The 16,518-nt window shown below is 44.4% G+C and overlaps 1 protein-coding gene across 7 annotated transcripts in view; it reads left to right on the top strand.

Moving 5' to 3' along the window:
- The window catches only part of TNRC18 (trinucleotide repeat containing 18), a 997,170-nt gene that overhangs the window by 706,307 nt on the left and 274,345 nt on the right, over positions 1 to 16,518 (top strand). For all 7 annotated transcript variants that reach the window (XM_077275610.1, XM_077275609.1, XM_077275606.1 and 4 more), the window contains one exon: positions 15,617 to 15,757. In XM_077275610.1, coding sequence (XP_077131725.1) covers positions 15,617 to 15,757 — 141 coding nt within the window. The remainder of the gene's footprint in view (positions 1 to 15,616; positions 15,758 to 16,518) is intronic.

The raw sequence follows: 16,518 nt of genomic DNA, 5'->3' as shown, positions 1-16,518 counted from the left end.
ACAAAACCGTGTAGTCCCATCCTTCTTGGGCACTAACACTACGAGGGATGCCCAGGGACTATCTGACTCTTCAATGACCCCTAAACGCAACATCTCTTATATCTCTTGTCGCATCCCTTCTCGTACAGACTCAGGGACGCGGAAGGGGGGTTGTCGCAGGGGGGTCTGATCCTGGGTCTCAACCTTGTGTTGTGCCAGGCGAGTGTACCCTGGTCTCCCTGAAAACATCCTCTGTCGCTGCCTCAACAACGCCTCCGCCTGCTGTCTCTCCCAGGGACCTAGGTCTTCACCCAAGTTTACCTGGTCCCATGTTTTAGACTGAGTCCTTTCCCCTAAAACATCAGGCAAGGGAAGTCTGGCTAAATCCTCTGCTTCAGGTGCACAGATGGCCACTACCTTTTCAGTGCGCTCCCAGTAGGGCTTCAGCATATTCACGTGGAACATGCGGATAACCCTGGGGTCGTCACAATCGGCGACATTGTAGGTGGTGTCGGCTATTTTCCCCACTACCTGGTAGGGCCCCTGCCATGCTGCTTGGAACTTGTTCTGCCTAGTGGGCTCTAACACCAGGACCTTCTGTCCTATTTCCAAGGTGCGCTCTCTGGCCCTCCTATCGTACCATACGGGCTGGCGCCGCTGAGCCTCCTGAATGTTCCCACGTACAGCCTGGGTCAGCTCCTGTAGGCGGTCCCGGAATTCGAGCACATAGGGTACAATAGGTACCCCTTCTATGATGCCCTCCCCTTCCCAGTGTTCTAGCACTAAGTCTAGGGGTCCCCTTACCCATCTCCCGTATACCAGTTCGAACGGGGAGAACCCCGTGGATTCTTGGGGCACCTCCCGATAGGCAAACAGGAGGTGAGGCAAGAATTTCTCCCAGTCCCTCTAGGTCCTGGTAAAATTCCCAATGAGTTGTTTTAACGTCCCGTTAAAGCTTTCACACAACCCATTGGTTTGCGGATGGTACGGGGCGCTTCTAATGGACTTTACGCCACACAGCTTCCACAGTTGGTTGGTCACCTCTGCTGTAAACTGGGTACCCTGGTCCGAGATAATCTCCCGGGGTAATCCAACCCATGAGAAAACCTGGAGCAGGGCAGCTGCCACCGTCTCTGCCAGTATGTTAGGTAACGCAACCGCCTCTGGATACCGTGCGGCATAATCTACCACTGTCAATATATACCTTTTCCCTGACGGACTGGGTTTGGCTAACGGCCTTATCAGATCGACCGCTACTCGGCTAAATGGTTCCTCCACAATGGGGAGGGGGCGTAATTTGGCCTTGCATTGATCTCCCCTCTTGCCAATGCGCTGGCAACTGTCACAGGACTGGCAGTACTGACGAACATCATAGGTTACCCCCGGCCAAAAGAAGTTTTGTGTCAGGCGATGCCTGGTGCGACTGACGCCGAAGTGCCCAGCCAAGGGTATGTCATGAGAGATTCGCAGTAATTCCTGCCTATACTTCTTGGGAACTACCAGCTGTCGTTTTATAGTGGGGCTCGTCCCTGTGTGGTGCTGCTCTGTGATCCGGTAGAGGAGTCCCTGCTTCCATTAAACTGTTCCCCTTCCAGTACCCCTCTCCCCTCTTGTGCCTTCCCACGATATCCCTCCAATGAAGGATCCTCAAGTAACTCCCTCTTAAATTCATCTGGTGTGGCCCAAGAAATGTGCCTGGCTATGGGAATACGTGTAGGGCTGGGATGTCTTACCTGGGCCTCCTCTGAGTGTGATTTCGCCTCCGCAGCTCGAGCTTGTCTCCGGGTGGTCACAGGATATGTCTCAGCCAGAGGGGCAACCGAGAAGGCAGACAACATGGGTCCCAAGTCATTTCCCAGCAAGACATCTGCGGGCAAATCCTCCATCAAGCCGACCTCAACAAGGCCATCTCCGACTCCCCAGTTCAGGTGAATCCGGGCAGTGGGCAGTCGATGTATGGCTCCCCCTGCTACACGGACTGCCACTGTCCGGTCCGTCTTCTCTTGGTCCCGGACAAGATGAGGCTTCACAAGGGTCAAAGTTGCCCCGGAATCTCTTAGGCCCTGCATACGTTTCCCATTAACCCACACGACCTGTCGATGCTGTTGTCGATTATCTGCCCAGGCTGCCTGCACGGGGTCCACTTCATGCAGCACTTCCTCCATCTCTTCCACCCCTTGGTTAGTCGTAGCCCCCAATGTCGGGTCATCTTCGCCTTGGTAGCAGTGTACAGCGGCCCGGCTGAAGGTAGCTGTTCCCGCCTTTGTCCACTGGGTATGCTGAGTCCGGTTGGGACATTGTCTTTGCAGGTGGCCCAGCTGACGGCAGGTGTGGCATCGCGCCCCAGGGGAACTGTGGTAGGCCGGGTTTCTAGCTGGTCCCCCTACAATCTTCGGTGGTTTGGGGCCCTCCAGGTCCATGGGTGGACCCCTAGTGACCATCTTTGATCCAGACAACTGAGGCCTCCTGGCATCATGATGTTCATCGGCCAGACAAACGGCTTCCTCAAGAGTCGTTGGCCGCCTGTCCCGAAGCCATTCCTGTGTCTCGGGGGTTAGTCCATTAAAAAATCATTCTAACAAGAAGAGCTGGATTACGTCCTCCTTAGTGTTTGCTTGGCTCCCTTGTACCCACTGTAGCAGTGACCGCCGTAATGTACAGGCCCATTGAGCGTGGGTATCGATTACTTGTTTTATAAGTCCGCGGAACTTTTGGCGGTATGCCTCTGGTGTCAGCGCATACCGGGCCAAGATCACTTCTTTGATCTGCTCATAGTCCATACAGTCCTCATCAGGTACAGTGCGATAGGCGTCCGCTGCCCGGCCTGTCAGCTTGCTGGCCAGAATCTGAACCCGTTCCCCCGGCTTCACTTGATGAAGGGCACACTGCCGCTCAAAGTCCTGCAGAAAGCCATCAATGTCTTCCTCTGCCTACCCCAACTGTCGGAAGGCATTATACTGGATCTTTTTGTGGCTTACGGTTGAAGGTACCTGCCATCTCCATCTTGGCCAGCTCCACTTTGGTCCGCTCTGCCATCTCCATCTTGGCTAGCTCTATCCTGGTCCGCTCGGCCATCTTTTCCTTCAGATCAGTACGCACATCAGCCATCACCTCTCTTATGATCTCTACTGCAGGGTTTGGGCCATAGAACGCCAGTCTGTTCTTTACCTCCCTCTGGAATTCAGTCTCCTCCACGTTCACATTGGGGGGCGCTGCACTGTCGTGTTCCATGATGGCTGCTATCAAATCCGCTTTTGTTTTGTTTGGCGATTAACCCTCGGGCTTCCACCAGATCTTTTAATGTAGTCCTCTTTAACTTCTGGTAGTTGTTTTCCATTCATTCCTTTTCCTCCTGTAGAAGGGGTCTCACATCCCGCTGTCTGCCACCAGTGTAACGGGGTCTACTGTGTTGTAGTACCTCTTTAGGTATCACCCCGTGTTTCAGGAGGTCCACTCTGCCTTGGCTGGATTCTGAATGAAGGACGCTGGCTGGAATTGTTTGGTTACATGGGTGCATATAAAATCTCACTGCTTCTCCACGTATTTCCAATCTAACAACACTTTATTCACAGGACACAGAATAAATAAAACAGATACGGAGGGCAGGCCAATAGAAAAACAACAGGCCAGACATACATTACAATAGTCGCAGGTGGCCGGAGCCTGCCGATATTTACTGTGGGAATTACAAAGGTGGGGGAGGTCAGAAGGAGAATATCTTGTCCCCTCTGCCCAGGGGCGCAGCCTGTGGACTGATGCATTTCACATGGAACCTATTATACATACATATACTGCATAACATATTCTTGGTGCTGGGGGTTCTGTAACACGCAGTGTGTGACCACCATTGTCCCTCAATTTGTGTGTAATAGATTATGTATAAAGAAGAGAAAATGGTGGTTATACAAGGCAGCTCTCTACTCACCAGGTTAGGTGTTATAACTAATGAGTTTTTTGACACCTGACCTGTTCAGTAGAGGTCTGCACTGTATTTCCACCATTTTCTCTTCAGACTGCCACACTAGTAACAGACAAGAAGAGATTATGGAGATAACACAACTAATATTTTTGGGCCCACCTCATATATGTATACTAAAGACACACAAACCTGCAGTCTTTTTTTTATTTATAACTACTGGAGATATGATGTGGGCCAAAAAGTAAGTGTGTGGCGAAGTTTCGTGGCGCACGGTGTGTGTTGCCGGCGGCGGAAGACACAATAAACCAAACATAATTGTGGCAAATCAAATTGTTTTTATTTTTTAACAACCCAAAAATGTATTTACTGCGCCGGCTTGGGGTAGAGTGATGTAAACGGGGGGTGTGAAGCACTGAGGCCTGGCTAACCATGGACGACGCAGAGGTGGCAGGAGAAGGGGCAATGACACTAGAAGGGTCTGGAAGTTCTGGGATGGGGCTTGACACATGAGAGGCTTGAGACGCACTGGAAGGGTGAGACAAACCTGACATTACAGACACATTGGGAGGTGAAGGGGGAGGAATGCTAAGAGTCCTCTGTTTATGTTTTTTTTGTTGTTGTTTTTTTTGCTGTGCCTGGTTGTGGGAGGTCTTGGTGGGCTCATATGGCGTGGCGTGGTGGTGGGTGACCTGTCAGGGTCCGGCTGCACCGTGTCAGAGTCCATAGTGCTCGTAGATAGTGCAGCCATGCCAAAGTCCATAGTGCTTGTAGAGCGTGCAGCCATGCCAGAGTCCATAGTGCTCGTAGAGCGTGCAGCCATGCCAGAGTCCATAGTGCTCGTAGAGCGTGCAGCCATGCCAGAGTCCATAGTGCTCGTAGAGCGTGCAGCCATGCCAGAGTCCATAGTGCTCGTAGAGCGTGCAGCCATGCCAGAGTTCATAGCGCTTGTAGAGCGGAAGGCCATGCCAGGGTCCTGCTGCATCGTGGTGGTGGCGTTCCAGAAGGCCATGCCAGGGTCCTTCTGCATCGTGGTGGTGGCGGTACGGAAGGCCATGCCAGGGTCCTGCTGCACCGTGGTGGTGGCTGAGGATGTCCAACTGCACTCGGCATGGTGGTGGTGCTGTAGTGGTGTCCGGCTGTGGAAGGAATTGAGGTGGCCGTGCAGTGGGATGCAGCAGAGGTCAGCATTGAGGTCAATCGTGACAGTGAAGGCACAGGTGGATATGCCGCCACTGTCTGCTGGAAATACCGACTCTGCTGCATAGCCTGCACGTAAGCAGCATTGCAGGCCTGCATGACACTCAGCTGGAGATCAGGAGTAAGGTGTTCCGACATGCCCTGCTCAATTTGGTTAAAAAAATTATGTGCTAGCCTCTGGAGGTCGGCTTTCACTTGATCAAGGCTTTTGCTGACCTCCTGGATACGTGCATTCAAGAGGTTATGTGAAACATCCATTCGGTCACCCAAAGCCTTGATTGCTTCATGTAAAACCGAGCTCAAGTGCAAAAACTCGGGCATGAGTGACCTGTCCGAAGCCCTCTGCCGCTGCCGGGAGGAGCCCAAAAAAAAAGGAGCATTGGAAGAGGACTGCGAAAGGGGAAGACCTGATGGACCAGCTCCCCGGTCTCCAGTTAGTGTGGAAGGCCCACTTGCTGCTGCGCTGCTGGATGGCTGGGACTGGTCCGTGGCTGTCGGATGAAGGACCGCTCCAGAACCTGGGCCAACAGTAGTGCTGTATGTGCTGTGAAAAAATGAAAAAGAAAATTAATATCAAATATTTACGAGACGCAAAATCCTGTGGAATATAAAAATACAGATTATGGCAATACAATACAACCTGATGCACGTGATAAATACTTACTTTCTCTGGGCAAGGACCGGTCTTAAAAATGCCAGAACTCGATGGTATTTGTATCCTCTGATCCTTGCTCCTGAACCACTGGGAACACGGCTCTCTTGACGCAGGTCCTTGTTGAAGCGGTCCTTCATTGAACGCCAACGTGTTTTGACTTTGGATACTGTTAAAAAAAAAAAATGTGGTCAGAAAAAGGACTTTTGGCCGTGCTCACACAACTGTGTGTGATGAGAGAAACTCCAGAGAGTTTCTTTCATCACACACAGTCGAGTGAGCACGGCCAAGGTCTCTGCTGCTTCACACTGCAGTGCAATACTTACCAAATGCATTTGGGACCCAAGTCGGGGCGTTGTCCCAGCCATCCCACATTGCTTGGGCCACCTCAATCCATAAGCGCCGGATCGTGACGTTGTTTGAGTGCAGTGGATCCCGGGTGTCCCACAACGGGACTCGCTCCTGGACGAGGGAGATGAGGAGGTCATTCTCGATTCGATCGTCCTCCCGTTGTGAAACCTACAAATTAAATAAAGTAATTAAAGTTTGCTCAATTAACATAAGGAAAAGAAAGAAAAAAGATGATGAGAAATGTCATGAATAGGAAAGTCAACATACAAAAGGATTCCAGAAGAAAAAAGTAAAGAAATATTAATAGAAAGAAAGAAAGATTCAAGAATATTCAACTGAGGATACAGTAAACAGTCAGCCTTGTATACGTACTCGCTGCCGTCTTTCCACCGGACCTTGACTCCGCTGCTCCTGCCCTGTCTCTGCCACAGTAGAAGAGCTCTAAAAAAAGGAAAAATCAAATTGTCACGTGTCGATGTGACAGTGAATACTTACCAATCTGACGAGGCAAGTACTCACCTCACTGACATGCTCCACTTCCGACTATCCTGAACGAAACTCCTCATGCGATGATTCCGATGAAGAAGACATTCTGATGCATGTAGAAAGAAATGGCAGAAATTAGGACATGTAGAGAAAGAAAATAGAAAATAAAGGCATTGGCTAGGATATACTCACATTGTTCAGATGCTTGTTTGCTCCAAGGTGCTGGGGTCTGTCTGCTCTGCTTGGCTGTCCGCTGTGGTCCGTCTGCTCTGCTTGGCTGTCTGCTGAGAAGTGACCAGCAACTGTCCACACCCTCCCTTTATCACCTTGATGGTGGGGGGTGGCTTATCAGTGTCTAGACATGTTTTTCTCTATTGAAACGCATGCGTTCACGAACGTAAAAAACGCATGTACTTATAAACGCATGCGTTCATATAGACAGCAATGCGGTTTTTTTACGCAATCCTTGCGCAATCTCCCGCATGCGTTTCCCGGCGGCAAAATGACGCCTCTAAAAATTGCTACATGTTGCATTTCAGCGCCAAGACGCATGCGTCGTCAACCGCGGCAAAACGCAAACAAATAAAAACGCATGCGTCCGTAATGTTAAATATAGGAATACACAACGCATGCGGATATATGCGGTACAAACGCTGTGGACACAACCGGAAATGTGAAACCAGCCTAACTAAGACAAGAACAGGAGAAATTAAATTTATCTTCTTGAAAACACATTTTTTGCTTCTGGAGCTCTCCTGTATTGCAACAATATTACAACCTTCAGGGCAGGACTAGGACCAAAATTCAGCCTTGGCATTTAAAGTTACACAGGCCCACTTTTCACATGGCGAATGTGTCTTTATACACTTGTAGGTGACAAGAAGTGAGGAGAGTGTAACACGACTATATAACATAGTGTCCAGTATTAACCGCTCAGTCCTATTTATTGCTTTTCGTTTCGGTACCAAGAAAAGCCGATACTTTACCTACATAGCTGAACCATGTAGATTATATAGAGGATGCTGCGCTCTTCATAGTGATGTGGCCTCTTCATTAGAGTTGAGCGAATTTGTTCGGGTCCCTGCTTATTTGTCAAGCTATAGCGCTTACCGAATAAGCTACAGCGGGAACCCAGATACATGGAGCACACAGGCTGATCAGCGCCACAGCTGCCTGTGTCACGGCTGTGTCACAGTCACGGACACATGCATGGAGAGCCTGTGTGTTGGGCTCTCCATGCATGTGCTGCGACTGTGCTACAGCTGCGACGCTGATCAGCCGGCACGCTCCATGTATCCCGGTTCCTGCTGTAGCTTATTCTGTAAGCACTATAGCTTGCCAAATAAGCAGGGACCCAAACAAATTCACTAAACTCTACTCTCCATATACAGGTGTGTCTCACAACATTAGAATATCATCAAAAAGTTCATTTATTTCAGTTCATCAATACAAAATGTGAAACTCATATATTATATAGAGTCATTACAAACAGATTGATGTATTTCAAGTGTTTATTTCTGTTAATATTGATTATGGCTTACAGCAAATGAAAACCCAAAAGTCATTATCTCAGTAAAGTAGAATAATTAACAAAAAAAACACCTGCAAAGGCTTCATAAGCATTTAAAAAGGTCCCTTAGTGTGTTTCAGTAGGCTCCATAATCATGGGGAAGACTGCTGACTTGACAGATGTCCAGTAGGCAGTCATTGGCACACTCCACAGGTAGAGTAAGCCACAAAAGGTTATTGCTAAAGAAGCTTACTGTTCAGAGTGCTGTATCCAAGCATATTAATGGAAAGTTGAGTGGAAGGAAAAAGTGTGGTAGAAAAAGGTGCACAAGCAATCGGGATAACCGCAGCCTTGAAAGCATTGTTAAGAAAAGGCCATTCAAAAATTTGGGGGAGATTCACAAGGAGTGGACTGCTCCTGGAGTCACTGCTTCAAGCGCCACCACACACAGACATATCCAGGACATGGGCTACAAGTGTCGCATTCCTTGTGTCAAGCCACTCATAACCAATAGACAAAGCCAGAAGCGTCTTACCTAGGCCAAGGAGAAAAAGAACTGGACTGTTGCACAGCAGTCCAAGGTGTTGTTTTCCGATTAAACTAAATTTTGCATTTCATTTGGAAATCAAGGTCCCAGAGTCTGGAGGAAGAGTGGAGAGGCACAAAATCCAAGCTGCTTGAGGTCTAGTGTGAAGTTTCCACAATCCGTGATGGTTTGGGGAGCCATGTCATCTGCTGGTGTAGGTCCACTGTGTTTTATCAAGACCAAAGTTGGCACAGCCGTCTACCAGGAAATTTTAGAACACTAAATGCATCCTTCTGCCAACAAGCTTTTTTGGAGATGGAAATTTCATTCTCCAGCAGGACTTGGCACCTGTCTATCCTGCCAAAAGTATCAATACCTGGTTTAAAAACAACAGTATCACTGTGCTCGATTGGCCAGCAAACTCGTCTGACCTTTACCCCATACAGAATCTATGGGGGTATTGTCAAGAGGAAGATGAGACACCAGACCCAACAATGCTGATGAGCTGAAGGCTTCTATCAAAGCAACATGGCTTCCATAACACCTCAGCAGTGCCACAGGCTGATCACCTCGATGCCACGCCCCATTGATTCAATTGTAATTGATGCAAAATGAGCCCCGACAAAGTACTGAGTGCATTTACTGAACATACATTTCAGTAGGTCAACATTTCGGATTTTAAAATAATTTTTCAAGCTGGTGTTATAAAGTATTCTAATTTACTGAGATAATGACTTTTGGGTTTTCATTGGCTGTAAGCCATAATCATCAACATTAACAGAAATAAACACTTGAAATAGATCACTCTGTTTGTAATGACTCTATAATATATGAGAAATAAATTTAGTTTTTGATGATATCTAATTTTGTGAGAAGCGCTTGTAGATGACGAACAGGGAGGCAAAAAGTCAGATAGCCACTGAACTAATATTGATGATCCAATCTACAGATAGGCAGTCACTTTCAAGTACTGTAATAACTTTAAAGGGCAGAGTAATTTAGTAAAATATAACAACTGAATGCATCAAAGCCACTGCAGAAAACAATAACATTTTTATTATTTAATAAAGTACTAAGTTAACATGATAAGCACAACAGTGCAAAGAATAGTTATAAATAAATGTTTAGTGCAATGAAAATTAAGTCCTTGGTTCATTTCCATTGGTATGTTTTCACTTTTCTTGCCAAAAACTATAATGCATCCAGCAGATATGCCTAATTTATACTTGAACTGGTCAAACCATTTAAACAAAACATACATCCATACTGATAAGCTGGACAAATGAGCAAAACATAGAATGTGCTGAACAATAAAGTCCACAACAAGTGGACTGCCAAAGGACAAGCAAGGACTTATCTTTGCTGAACTGGACAGAGTGTCAGGGAAATCCAAAAGAGCAGTGGCTCCAAGCAGGAACAATTGACAACTGGCATTGATTGAGGGATAAGGCCAGACTAAAATAGCCGAGCCAGAAAGATGATCAGTGGAAGCAGCTGCTGATGCTAAATCCAAGAAGCAGCTATACCACTCAAAACCACAGGAGGGAGCCCAAGAGCAGAATTCACAAAAGTGCTACTTACTACCACCGGAGGGAGCCCAAGAGCGGAATTCACAACAGTTAGGGGTGTGTCAGGGTTAGGGGTGTGGTTAGGGTTACCTTTGGGATTAGGGTTAGGGATGTGTTTGGATTAGGGTTTGAGTTATAATTGGGGTTTTCACTGTTTAGGCACATCAGGGGCTCTCCAAACGCGACATGGCGTCCGATCTCAATTCCAGCCAATTCTGCGTTGAAAAAGTAAAACAGTGCTCCTTCCCTTCCGAGCTCTCCCGTGCGCCCAAACAGGGGTTTACCCCAACATATGGGGTATCAGCGTACTCAGGACAAATTGGACAACAACTTTTGGGGTCTAATTTCAACTGTTACCCTTGGAAAAATACAAAACTGGGGGCTAAAAAATAATTTTTGTGGAAAAAAAAAATAATTTTTATTTTCACGGCTCTGCGTTATGAACTGTAGTGAAACACTTGGGGGTTCAAAGCTCTCACAACACATCTAGATGAGTTCCTTAGGGGGTCTACTTTTCAAAATGTCACTTGTGGGAGGTTTCAATGTTTAGGCACATCAGTGGCTCTCCAAACGCAACATGGCGTCCCATCTCAATTCCTGTCAATTTTGCATTGAAACGTCAAACGGCGCTCCTTCCCTTCCGAGCTCTCCCATGCGCCCAAACAGTGGTTTACCCCCACATATGGGGTAACAGCGTACTCAGGACAAATTCTACAACAACTTTTGGGGTCCAATTTCTTCTCTTACCCTTGGGAAAATAAAAAATTGGGGGCGAAAAGATCATTTTTGTGAAGAAATATGATTTTTTATTTTTACGGCTCTGCATTATAAACTTCTGTGAATCACTTAATGGGTCAAAGTGCTCACTACACATCTAGATAAATTCCTTAGGGGGTCTACTTTCCAAAATGGTGTCACTTGTGGGGGTTTCAATGTTTAGGCACATCAGGGGCTCTCCAAACGCAACATGGCGTCCCATCTCAATTCCAGTCAATTTTGCATTGAAAAGTCAAATGGCGCTCCTTCGCTTCCGAGCTCTACCATGCGCCCAAACAGTGGTTTACCCCCACATATGGGGTATCGGCCCATTTTCTCCTGTTACCCTTGGTAAAATAAAACTAATTGGAGCTGAAATAAAATTTTTGTGAAAAAAAGTTAAATGTTCATTTTTATTTAAACATTCCAAAAATTCCTGTGAAACACCTGAAGGGTTAATAAACTTCTTGAATGTGGTTTTGAGCACCTTGAGGGGTGCAGTTTTAGAATGGTGTCACACTTGGGTATTTTCTATCATATAGACCCCTCAAAATGACTTCAAATGAGATGTGGTCCTTAAAAAAAAATGGTGTTGTAAAAATGAGAAATTGCTGGTCAACTTTTAACCCTTATAACTCCCTAACAAATAAAAATTTTGGTTCCAAAATTGTGCTGATGTAAAGTAGACATGTGGGAAATGTTACTTATTAAGTATTTTGTGTGACATATCTCTGTGATTTTATTGCATAAAAATTCAAAGTTAAAAAATTGCGAAATTTTCGCCAAATTTCCGTTTTTTTTCACAAATAAACGCGGGTAATATCAAAGAAACGTTATCACTATCATGAAGTACAATATGTCACGAGAAAACTATGTCAGAATCACCGGGATCTGTTGAAGCGTTCCAGAGTTATAACCTCATAAAGGGACAGTGGTCAGAATTGTAAAAATTGGCCCGGTCATTAACATGCAAACCACCCTTGGGGGTAAAGGGGTTAACCCTTTACGTGCTTCACAGGAACCGAAGCAATGTGGAAGGAAAAAATTAACATTTAACTTTTTTTTTTTACTAACATTTTACTTCAGAACCAAATTTATTTTTTTTCAGAAGTGTAAAAAGATAAAATTATACCACAAAATTTGTGCTAATTCTCCTGAATACAACGATACCTCATACTTGGGGGTAAACCACTATTTGGGCGCACGACAGAGAAGGGGTGCCGTCTGACTTTTTCAATGCAGAATTGTCTGGAATTGAGATCGGACGCCATGTCGCATTTGAAGAGCCCCTGATGTGCCTAAACAGTGGAAACCCCCCAATTCTAACTCCATCCCTGATCCCAACCCTAATCCTCATCCCAACACACCCCTAATCCCAACTCTAACCACAAACCTAACCCTAATCCCAACCCTAACCCTAATTCCAACCCTAACCCTAATCCCCACTCTAACCCTAACTTTAGCCTCAACCTTAACATTAGCCCAACTGTAACCCTAATGGGAAAATGGAAATATATTTTCTTTATTTTGTTATTTTTTCCTAACTAAAGGGGGTTATAAGGCCCTGACAACCATGTCTGCCTGTGAAATGGAAGCTGAGAGGAACCTGCAGATGTATCAGGTATAATTGCACACAGCTCTGCAGCGAGAGCAGACATTGGCCATTACACATCACACTGGTAACTCCTCTTTCATGTAAAATAAACTCTGGACACAGCGTTATCTTCCATGCAGTGTCCTCCCAGAACCTGGAAGAGGCCATTTACATAGTAATAAAGAATTATTTATTCTCAACAAGACATCTGATATGAGGCATACAGGTATCACTCTCCTCAGCAGTCTACAACCCACATGTCCATATCAATAGTTTAGATCGGTCAAATGAGGTGGCAGATTCCCTTTAAGACCCCCACCCCATCTAGTGATTTTATGGTGCACCTAGCAGTTAATTATCACCTACTCTGTGGATAAGGTTCTTATCTTGTCAAAGTCTAGGCTTCTGCAACTGGTTATATGTTACTGTGAGCCCCTCCAGACCTCTATGGTGGTTGATGGCAGATTGCTATAAGCGCCACCCTTTGGTTGGCTCTAATAGCGAGCCTGTAATTCTGCTGCATAGAGGTGATCTGTGTATGTACTCCATTAAACCCTGATCTATTGATTGCTGTAAATATTGGGCTAGTGCACATGTTATGTATAACAGATACACTGAATAGTTGTGATGCACATTGACCCAATTCAACTGGTGATATGATTGGTTTGTTGTAAATATCTCTCACTAACACCAACTCCTTGTGTTATTGACCGGCCCCTATTGTTATGTGCTGCTATGTTGCGTGATTAACTCCCACTATGCCTTTTATCTGTTTTGATACTAAATAAAGATTGTTTTTATTAACTTATTTGGGTGCTTTGTTTGCTTCTTATTGAATATGCAGTTTGTCCTGCACATGTCCATGTATGCACAGAAGATAATATTTATCTGTACAATTTGTTTGACTTTTCTGTGATTTATCTTCTTCTGATTGCATATCATGTTCTCCTTGTACTTGTCTCAATCACCTCTATGTAGCAGAGGCGATCGAGTAGTGCATGCTTCTAGCCTCCCATGGAAGCTATTGAAGCATGCCAAAATTTAAAAAAAAAAGTGTTTAAAAATATAAAAAAAATAAAAGTTCAATTCACCCCCCTTTTGCCCCAATCAAAATAAAACAATAAAAAAAAATGAAACCTACACATATTTGGTATCGCCGTGTTCAGAATAGCCCGATCAATCAATTATAAAAAAAAGGATTAACCTAATCGCTAAATTGCGTAGCAAAAAAACCCTCCAAAATTCAAATTTTTTTGTCGCCACGACATTGCATTGAAATGCAATAACGGGCGATCAAAAGAACATATCTGCACCAAAATGGTATCATTAAAAACTTCAGCTCGGCACACAAAAAATAAGCCCTCACCCAACCCCAGATCATGAAAAATGAAGATGCTACCGTTTTTTTTTGTTTTGTTTTTTTTTTAGCAAACTTTGGAATTTTTTTTTTACCACTTAGATAAAAGAGAACCTAGACATCTTTGGTGCCTATGAACTCATAATGATCTGGAGAATAATAATGGCAGGTCAGTTTTAGCACTTAGTGAACCTAGCAAAAAAGCCAAACAAAAAACAAGTGTGGGATTGCACTTATTTGCAATTTCATCGCACTTGGAATTTTTTTCCCGTTTTCTGTTACACGACATGGTAAAACCAATGGTATCGTTCAAAAGTACAACTCGTCCCGCAAAAAATAAGCCCTGACATGGCCATATTGACAGAAAAATAAAAAGTTATGGCTCTGGAAAGAAGGGGAACGAAAAAAGCTCTGGGGGTGAAAGGGTTAATTGTATTCATTAGCTTCTATTTCGCAATTATACTATTGTACAGATAAAGCTTCCATGATTAGGGTTGGTACCTGGCAGGAGTCTAAGGCTGGTTTCATATTTGCATTCAGGAGGGCTGCGTACTTCCTCCCTTCTTCCTCCCTGAAGCCCCGTCTACTTCTGTATGCGTCCTGCATTTCCCTGCATACCTATCTTTAACATTGGGTATGCAGGGACATGCGTTGTATGCGGATGCATCCGCATGCGGCAATTTGACGTGTGTTGTGTAGCGAGAAAAAAAGTAAAAACTCCAGAATTATATTTTTTGGTCGCCATTACATTGCAATAACGGAACGAAAAACAAAAATACCTCCGGTCATGAAGGGGAAAAATGGTGTCACATGTAGATATTTTCTGTCACATAGGCTTCTCAGTCACTTCAAAGACATGTGGTCCCTAAAAAGAAAAAAAAAAAAAAGGTTTTCTAAATTTTGTTGGGAAAACGAGAAATTGCTTATAAACGTTTAACCCTTCTACCTTCCTAACACTAAAGCATATTTAAAAAATGACAAGGATGCGAAGTAGACATGTAGCAAATGTAATTTATCTATATTTTTTTATACCATACAATATAAAGTTGAAAAATTTCAAAATTTTAATTTTTTTGTCAAATTGTGGATATTTTCATAAATGTACATAAATCATATCGACCTGAATTTATCATTATTAAGACGTACAACGTGTCACAAAAAACAGTCACTAGGATATGTTAAAGCTTTCCAGAGTTCTTACCACATAAAGTGACACTGGTCACAATTTAAAAAAAATTGGCATGACAAGGTGACAACAGGCTGGGTGTTGAAGTGGTTAAAATACGAAAGAAAAAAACAGTGGCAGAACTGTTTTTCTTTATATTCCTTCCCATAAAGAGTTAAATATTTGTAACGGTTATCTACCCCAAAATGATGCTGCTGACAAAAAAAAGTCTGGCATAAAATCAAAACTAGCTGCGACGCCAAAGGGTTAAAGACAACGAACAGATTGAACATCTGCTTGATTATTATTTTTTTTTTTCAAGGGAGCCACCGAAAACATCTACACTACATATTGTAATCTAAAAAAAACTGAATGAAGCTAAAAAAAAGATAATGAGGATCTAGCAGAAGTGAAAGTCCTTGAATTATATTTTTATTGCTGCTAACATTTGGTTGGATGAACAAGTCAGACTGAAGCTGGTTGTGCCACAAACAAATTACTTTGAATGCAATGTCATCTGATATACCTGACATGTTTTCTCTTTGTTTTTCTCCAGAAGAAAAAGTTTGAGACTTCTTGCTTGACTTCTCCAGATATGTGTGGTTCTTTGCCCCAGAATAAGCTAAGTGGAATTAATTCCATGCAATGTAGTCGGAAAAATAAATTGAAGTTAAACCTTAAAAGTTTGAAAGAAGAGGTAAGAATACATGTAAAATTAATTGGGAATATGAAATCTATGTAAGGCCTCTTTCAGATGTCCATGTCTCTGGTACATGTGACCGTTTTCACACGTACCTGAGACACTTACACAGGTAGACCCATTTAAGTGAATGGGTCTGTGCACGTCATTGTGTTTCCATGAACCGTGTGCCCGTGGGCAAAATACACTGACATGTCCATTTTTTTCTAACAGCAGCACGGGCGGCACAATGTCCTGCACACTGGTGACACACAGATGACATGTACCGGCACATGGGAAGCAGCGGTACTGAGCGCTGGGTGCTGAAGACCACTCTCATCATTCTCCCCTGCTCGCTCTGCAATCAGCGAGGGCCGGGGAGAAGTTTGAGAGTTATATTCTCCCCTGCTTAAGCCAGTACATGTCTGGGCCCATCTGAAGTTTGCTAGATAGTATTTGTATTAACCAGAAGAGTATTGGGAGAATGTCATATGGTCTGATAAAACCAAAGTAGAACTGTTTGGTAGAAACAAAACTCGTTGTGTTTGGGGGAGACAGAATGCTGAGTTGCATCCAAAGAACATGTGACATAAATTCCCCTTAAAATTCTTAAATATTTTATTAGAGTATATAATAAAAATACCACTTCCCAGTGTAAAACAGAAAAAAGGAAAAATGTTGCAAAAAAAGACTCAAAAAAACTCTACTACTAGGTGCACCTACCCTAATAATATCCCTTCACTCTCCTGCTATCCCTGCCTGGCAGTGGAGGTTGGCAC

This window comes from Ranitomeya variabilis, chromosome 7, assembly GCF_051348905.1.
Source record: "Ranitomeya variabilis isolate aRanVar5 chromosome 7, aRanVar5.hap1, whole genome shotgun sequence".
NCBI classification, from domain to species: Eukaryota; Metazoa; Chordata; class Amphibia; order Anura; family Dendrobatidae; genus Ranitomeya; species Ranitomeya variabilis.
The sequence above is the reverse complement of the archived record's forward strand: the minus strand, read 5'-3'. Positions and strand labels throughout refer to the sequence as shown.